The sequence below is a fragment of the Oryzias latipes genome, chromosome 4 (assembly GCF_002234675.1).
Source record: "Oryzias latipes chromosome 4, ASM223467v1".
Classification (NCBI taxonomy): Eukaryota; Metazoa; Chordata; class Actinopteri; order Beloniformes; family Adrianichthyidae; genus Oryzias; species Oryzias latipes.
The window spans coordinates 2,973,979-2,982,376 of NC_019862.2; the positions used below are offsets into that span (position 1 = coordinate 2,973,979).

At 43.5% G+C, this 8,398-nt stretch overlaps 1 protein-coding gene across 10 annotated transcripts in view; it reads right to left on the reverse strand.

The window, feature by feature from the left end:
* Window positions 1–4,136, reverse strand: part of LOC101166041 (kinesin-like protein KIF1A) — a 44,336-nt gene extending 40,200 nt beyond the window's left edge. For 7 of the 10 annotated variants that reach the window (XM_023953960.1, XM_023953955.1, XM_023953959.1 and 4 more), the window contains exons 1-2: window positions 3,894–4,136; window positions 2,018–2,185 (exon numbers count right to left, since the gene is read on the reverse strand). In XM_023953960.1, coding sequence (XP_023809728.1) covers window positions 2,018–2,123 — 106 coding nt within the window. In that variant the 5' untranslated portion in view covers window positions 2,124–2,185; window positions 3,894–4,136. The remainder of the gene's footprint in view (window positions 1–2,017; window positions 2,186–3,893) is intronic. The other 3 variants (XM_023953958.1, XM_023953957.1, XM_023953956.1) reach the window with 1 other exon arrangement.
* Window positions 4,137–8,398: the final 4,262 nt, after the last annotated feature.

Below are 8,398 nucleotides of genomic sequence, written 5' to 3' on the forward strand. Positions count from 1 at the left end.
TTTACTAGGACATAGCTTCTGCAGGACGGCAGGAGTTCAACAGAAATTTCCTTCTAAGTTGTGGGCAGGACCGTTGCTGCAAAGTAAGCCTGCCCTCACTTCCCATCACCTTTTTTTTTTTTACACATTTTTCCACTAGCTTACAGCTCCTAACGATCCCAGCCAAACATTAGCGCTGCAACAAAAATGTTGAGAGTTCAGAGCTATGCAGCCATACAGTTTGGATCCAGATACCAGCTCAGTCGAGGAAAACAAAGAAGTTCATGAATCTGTTTGACTGACAGTGGATGATCAGAATGGAGCAGAGCAGGGAGTGGTGGTTCGCCCAGCATATCTTCTACGCCACAAATGGGATAATTTTTAAACTGGGTTTTTTTTATCTTCTGATTCCCAACAATTTGAATAACAAAATGTCATTTTAAGTTGAACTTTCTTTACATATGTTCTCCACGGTGAGAAAAATGCCACAAGAACATGTTAAAAACATAATTTTTATTGGAGTGGTTCTTTAAACTAAACGGAGAATACAATTTTGACGCAAAGTCAATTGTGCTTTCCCCAAGTTCTGATGCGTGTTCTGAATGCTGCAACAGGGAAAAGCTTTAAAAGCTTTTATCCAAGCAATGTCCCACATGAACATGTGTGCATTGATGTTAGTCTCACACCTGCTCTGTCAATGCTTTCACGTCTCAGCCCAAGAATACCAAACTATTTGCATAAAACAATATGTGGCTCCGATCCAACATTATTGCAATAATGTGGTCATTAAAATGTCATATGAGTCCCGCTAACAGAAGTGTAGACGTGGAGTTTCATTGTGAATGGAATGGATTCATTTCACTGTCCTGACGTTCTCCTGCAGGCATGTTCAACCTTTCCTCTCCAGTCTTTCCTTTTCTATTTGAAGGGGTAAGTGTTCCAGAAGAACACGTTGAAGAGGCATCGAAGGAGCCATTCAGCAGAAAACGTTCTTTTTTAACCCTTGTGCTATCTTAGATGACCCCCCCCTTGCATTGACGTGTTCTCCCTACCATGACAAAGGTGGATAAAGGTGGAAAGATTTCATGTAATCCATGGACACCAGTGAAGATCACAAATCATTGAAGAAAAAAGGTTCAGAGCACTTTAGTGGGTCTAGATGACCCAACTGCCAATGTTAAAGTGCCTAGGATAGCACAAGGGTTAAGAAAGCCTAGAGTTTTTTTACTTTTCCATTCATCCATCCATTCAGATCTGGAGCCAGTGCATCAATGCCTGCTTCTTGTAAAATTATAATAAATAGCTTGTTTTTAAAACGCTAGCACCTAAAACTAAAGCCTCGTTTCCAATTAGCGGTACCGTCCCGTCTAGACAGGTCTGGCTTTTTCACCGTTTCCATTATAAAATAACCCATTAAGCCGGACCGAATCTTACCATTTTTGGGCTCCCAATGGTTGTAGGTCGGTAGATAAATGGAACGGACCGGTTAGGGCGGAGCTACAGTTGACACCCGTTGATTGGTCATTACAACAAAAGAAAACTCCAAGTAGACAGCCGCTCTTCGCCGCCCACAATCTGCTCTCTAACAACATTAAAAGCTTTGTTTATACGAAGTACCAAAAGCCAATGAGCTGCTGGAGGACCTCCATTGTTGTCGTAGTTGGCTTCAACCCACATGGCCCAACTTGGAGTGGAAACGCTCACCTGAATTGCCTGGACCATTCTAAACTGGACCAAACCAGACCAGACTGGACTGCTGAGTGGAAACAAGGCTGAAGATTTCATATACTTCATCTGTTTATGCTGAACAAATCTTCCTTGATTTTCAGCATGTTGTCTTGATGATATCTACATGTTTCCATCATTTACACAGCTGTGATGTGATTGGCTGATCCAACGACTGCGTGAATCCTCAGATGGAGCTTGGTCAGACTGATGCTCTTTTAGATTCCACTAAATGAGAACCCACAAACTGAAAAGCAGCCGGCATCCACGGCGACAGCTGTGCTGAAAGGAGTACCCTGCTTCTCGTACTTACTGGTGGTGTTGCCCGTCATCTGAATGATGCACTTGCTTTCTTTCCCAATCTCCCTCGAGTTGAAGGGGCGGACTCGGACCGCCACTTTCACAGAGGCTCCTGCCATGGTGCCTCTTCCCAGCACCTTTCAGCCCCTCCTCTAGAGTCCAGGTGTGAGGCTTCAAGTTTCTGAGAGGGTGGAGAAAGACGTGCACACAATTAAACGTGCTGCCAGCAACTACCAGTCCGTAAACAAAACACGTCGGACTGAATTGGAATAGACTGGATTTAAGATTAAACTGGAACGGACTGGATTATCGTTCAAGTGAACAGGAATGAACTGGATCATAGCTCATCTAAACCATAGTAAACTACCTTTTAACCCTTGTGCTATCCTATGACCTCACCCTTACATTGAAGTGTTATTCCTACCATGACAAAGGTGGATAAAGGTGGAAAGTTTTCATGTGATCCATGGACACCAGTGAAGATCACAAATCATTGAAGAAAAAAGGTTCAGAGCACTGTCTAGTGGGTCTAGATGACCCAACTCCCAATGTTAAAGTGTCTAGGATAGCACGAGGGTTACCTGAATGAAAATAATAGACAAAATGTTGGCTGAAGCAGACTGGATTTTTGCTCACAAGATTCATTTTTCATTTTATGTGACTGACCAATTTTACTGAAAACTGGCTGCATATTTATAACTGAATCAGCAGTTATGGAAGGCCTTCATGGGTTCACAAAACCAGAACTTTCTGAGCTAGATGAAGGAGGGAGTTGGTGTTTAGTTGTGGATATGATGGCAGCTCTTGGAGCAGGGTGGGTGGGAAACGTGGACATTGAACTGCAGCTGGGGGCGATAAAGCCAAAATGCAACAAAAGAAGCGCAGCAGCAGTTAAATGTCAGCATTGGTCTGTGGAAGACAAAAGCTCTGACAGCAACCTTAAATCCAGCGTCTGGCTCAGTCCAGGCGGCCAAGTAACCTTAAACAATGAACGCTACATTGCTTTGTGTTGTTCTGGGTAAATGCAGAGCAACCATGACTCATCAGAATAGTAATTATTGCATTTCTACGCCCCATAGTGACTAATACCGTACACGTAGATGGAGCATCAGCAAGAACACATTGTTTTTTATGCATCCATCCTCAGCGCCCTCGTTCCTTCAAGTTGTGACAAAGATGTGTGTCGTTGTGTCTAAATCAAGCGAATCTGCTGTGTCACTCGTCATCTTCACGAACTTCCACTAACAGAACGAGGCTGAAAAAAGGCGGTGGACCAAATGCGTTTGTGCATCTGTCGGGTTGAAACGGAGGCCTTCCTCCCAGCAGCACACCTTCCTCTCCGTTTCAGAGTAAGGTGTGGTCAGTGCCAGGAAAGATGACACGAAAGAAATCCTGTTCTGGAAAGGTTTATCCAATCTGGACTGTAAAAAAAAAGAAGAGACAGACAAATAAAACTGACTGACCACTGGAGGGAAGTCTAAAAATCAGAAGGAGTGTGTTCCCTCTAAACGTCTGAAAGCTCCTCAGGTTTTCCTCTGAACGTGGAGGAAGACACCCACCAACTACAAGTCAACCAGGCAAGGGCCTGTTTCCTACTAGAATGGATCATCCTCCAGACTTTAGAAACAGCAGCTGTACAGACGGACGGATTCCTTCATTCCTTCCTGGAACTCAGGAACAGTCCTTCCAGTCTGACTTCAGTCACATTCAGTCATTTTCCTGAGACTGGAACACAGAGGATGGAGCCCAGACACACAGCGACAGCCCGGGATGAGGCAGCCGCTCGGGACTCCATCCTCTCCGCAGCCTCCCCGCTCCGTGGCCGCGCCCAAAGCGCGCCTCCCCCCGGGCGGACAAAGCAGCGCCGGCAGCGCCGCAGACCGTCTTACCTCCGCCGAGCAGGCTGGGAGACGCGTCACCTCCGCCGGTCTGCTCCTCCGTCCGTCCTACCAGCCTCTGCTGCTCGCCATCGAACCGGGCCGGCGTGCTGCAGCCCACTGCTCCCCCCTCCTCCGCCCTGCTTTCAACACTCGGGAGGGCCGAGGGGAGGTGCTCGGTCAGTCGGCCGTCTCTTCTCAGATCGAAGCGGTCAAAATGGCTCTGCTGCTCTACCGAGGATGCTCGAGTTCCACTGAGCCGCTGGTGACATCATCAGCACCGGGAACGGGGGGGGGGGGGGGGGGGGGGGGGGGGGCACAGAAACCAAGCAAACACAAATGACGTGAGATAATCGCATTTATGAGAATCTGGATTGTCTATGTTATCTTTATAATAAAAATAGTGATAATAATGACAATAATAATATAAATAATAATAATATTTTACCGCCTAAACGTTTTTATTAGAGACAATTATTATACATTTTATTTTATTTTTCTATCTTGTTTAAGCTCTGCTGTTAGGAATCTTCACTTTTGCTATTTACGTTCTGTAATATACACGATTGAATAAGGTTTATTTGTATGGAAGCGATTCTGTAGCATAATTAAAAATAAAAGTCAAAACCAGAAATAATTTTTCATTATCAAAATGAAGCTGCATTTTTTGACTCAAAATTAAAATGAAAAATCAATACTTCAAAATGCTTTTTCATTTCTATTTAAAAAGCGTTTATTCTGTGTCATAATTAAAGCGAAAATGCAAAGAGGGGATTTCATTTTCATTTTAACATCCACCCTGGAATAGTGTCGTATTATTCAAATTGACTTACCATTTTCAGAGGGGAGGCGGGGCGATGACGTCAGTGCTGTCTCCGTGTGTCCGGCTGCTAAGATGTCTAGGTGCAGCTTAATGGTGTATACTTATTTATCACTTTATTTCCTACGCCAATGAAAATTGTGTTTTGTGTGTATTTAACATGTTTTTGTAGCATTTCTTTTTTATTTAGGAGCAGATGAAGAAATGCAGTTTACAAAAGTCTACATTTTAAACTATGCCATAGAAAAGGACACAGGTTTTAAGATTTTGTCTAAAATCAGCATAAATATAAGAACTAGACCACTGGGAATACTTTGACGATAAATCAGAAGATGACTGACGTGGGACTTTAAGGCCCAAAGTGCTTTCCAGTCACAGTCCCCATTAACCCATCCACAGTCACACACTGATGGCCGCTCCACTGCTGAACTACTTGAACCACCAGGAGCAATGTGGAGGTCAGTGTCTTGCCCAACGACACTTAAACACATGGGTGTGCAGGGAAGAATTGGTAGAATTGGTTGATCATAAACCCCACAATAATCCTACAAAATGTCCTTTTCTCAAAGACTTCTTTTTTTAAAAGTAAAAATTATATAATAAGCCGAATCAAATTACTAAATTATAAACTTTTTTTCAGATAATGGTACAAAGCCACAAAATTGCACTTTTACAAAACCACAGTAGATGCAGCAAACATTTCATTAATTCAAGTCTTGGTAAAACAACAGATTTTCCAGTAATGGAGTTCTGGCACATTTAGCTTGCAGCAGGAGGTTGATCTCATGTTGGTTCTTATTTAAGGTTCCACAGTTTGTTTTCACAGCCCTGCTGACGAGATGTTTTAAGGAAAATGCCATCATTTGTGAAATGGGGTACATCTGTACTTTGAGTGACAGAAGGAAGCTTAATAGAACAGATTGTACAGTAACGTGCAGTAACAAATAAAGGTTTGTGTTTGTGTGTTTTCCCTCAGCAGCTGCGCTCAGGTAAGAATCCACTTATGTCAGCATTTTAAAGGTGAGCGTGGGGTCGCTGCACACTGTGGCCTGCTCCCCTCCTGCAACCTGAGGCTCTTTAACAGTCACTGGTAAAGTTCAAGTCCCACCTCGGCATCACAACACCACTTCAAAAACTCTTGACTAGATTCAAAATTGACATATGTTTCTTTTTATTTAATTTATTTCTCTGAGACAAAAGAGATCTATCAGATGCCTGCCTTTCTAGTGACAATCAAAGATGATTTACTAAGAGAAGTGTTGAAAAATCTGACAGATCTGTTTAACCCTTGCGCTATCCTAGGCACTTTGACATTGGGAGTTGGGTCATCTAGACCCACTAGACAGAGCTCTGAACCTTTTTTCTTCAATGATTTGTGATCTTCACTGGTGTCCATGGATTACATGAAATCTTTCCACCTTTATCCACCTTAGTCATGGTAGGAAGAACACGTCAATGCAAGGGTGGGGTCATCTAAGATAGCACAAGGGTTATAGCAGTGAACCAGGACCAGACCTGACCTCATCCCTGATGTGAAACAATATCCCTTGCAGCTTCATGCATATGTGAAATCATCACACATTTTCACTGTCTTTGAGGGAAAATGAGTGTGCATGAAAGAACTTTCTAGAAACAAAACAGCCAAGTGAACAGGAACTGTGAGTGGAGATGCACAGGCTGCTCAGGTTTCAGCCTGAATGAAACACAATGCACACATGTTTGTGACCTGGCTCTTTGCACACTCCTGCCGCTCCCACTGCTCTCAGCCTCACCCGTTAAAAAATTTGTTGCTGAGGAACATCTCTCTTGAGCCCTTTTCTCTTTTAATGCCAATTATCCATTGCGCTCTTGAACTTAAATTTTACTGTCTGTTCCATGCACACATGGTGGAAACACCTTTTTCATTGCAATATACACAATCTGAAAGATCTGTGAATGAGAACACAGTGTGCTGTTATTTAATTTGGCTCCACACAAGAAAAAGAGCAGTCAAGGTGAGACTGTATGTTGCTCATGCCAAGTGTGGTGCGATGTAGAGAAAGCTGCAGGCAGAGGCTTTTGAGGGTTTTGGTCTTCCCTTCCAGAGGTGCCGTCTCTCAATTCAGTGGTAAAGGTCCCTGAATAATTCATTGGTTGGCAAGGCTGTTGCCTTGAGCCTTGTGTGACAGACGCTTCTTAAAGAGATACTCTTGGTGGAAGCGTCTGCAAAGAATGTGGAGCAATCTCTCACTGTTAGACATTTTCAACAGTTTTATATTCCTTCATAGTCTACAGCTACGTTCATCATTGCTCAACAGCTGTCAGTAAACAATTTCTACGTGTAATTGGAAGGCCCATCCACCTCCTCTTATGTGAACTAATCACAGAAGGGTTGCTGTTCCAATCCTTAGATGTGGATGAGACAAATCCCCTGCAGGATTGGATCAATCCTCCACAGAAAGGGCAACTCCAGGGATGAAGGTGCCTGCCCTGCTACTTTTTAAGATACCCTTGAAGTTATCTTTTACTTCTTACTGCCTGATCAGCTGTTTATAGCTTGTTGTAAGGACAGGGGTGATGGGAATAGAGGTGGGGCTGTAGCTCTTGAGGCTTGGATTTGCCCTTGAACCCACCATGCTGACTGTGAGTCCCTCTATCTGCTGTTTCCAGTGGAGCTGCTCAGTGGGCATGGCTGAGTCTGTGGTTGTACTGGGCCTCGCATGTGAAAGATTCCAAAAGTTAAAAAGCAATTGGTTGATCATCATCATCAAACACTTGATGAAGGCAGGATTAATCTCAGTCCTTCAGTGGCGCTAAACTGCAAGGACCCCTTAGGTGCAACCAGACAAAAATCCCTGTTTGTTGAAGGCTGCAAAAGGTATTCAACTCAAGGCCCAACATGTCCGAAACTTCTGGAAGAGTTTTAAATGTAATGGTAAGGACAAGACATTCCCAAACCACATGCTGCTCAAGAACACCTGAATGTACCTGAGCAGGTGATTGGGTTATATTAACCTGGAGTCCCCTATAATCTGCTGCTGAGTTTACCTGCAGGATCACAACGAGAGGAAGTCGGTATAGTTTTGGAAGAGATGAAGGGGCTGAGGCAGCCCGTGCAGTCTTTCAGAGAAGGATCTTTTTCCTGTTTTGTTTCTAGATTTTCTCCAACCAAACACAAAAAGGCAACGTCCAACATCAAGAGCAATTCTGACATCTAGGTGTGGAGTTGTAAGGTTACACATCAGGAGTCCTGACTTTATCATTTCATCTTTAAGTAATGTTGCTTTGAAACCATTTGCAGGAGTCAGAAACGGCGCCCTCTATCTGTGAATGTTAGGGTGGTTAGAAAGAACGGCCAGACATGCCAATAAAGAGACCAAATGCAGATGTTCTCTGGGCCGGACTTAAAAATACTGTTTGTATTCAAAGTTCAGATTTTGGAGATTTTCTTCATGGTCATGATAGCTTCTATGAGCTCTTTAACTTCCTTGACTCCATCAGACACAGCTGTTGCTCACTGAATGAAGTGCTGCAACTCCAGTGGGAATCTGATTCATTATTCTCCATGTAGTGTAATATGTGTGGTGGATATGTTTGAGCTGCATGTTGTTAATGCAACACAGGTCAGAGGTGGAGGAAAATTTAGATGTGGACAAAGAACTATACTCCAGTCCATCAAATATGAAAGAGGCACTCAAAACAAAACCATGCAAGGAAC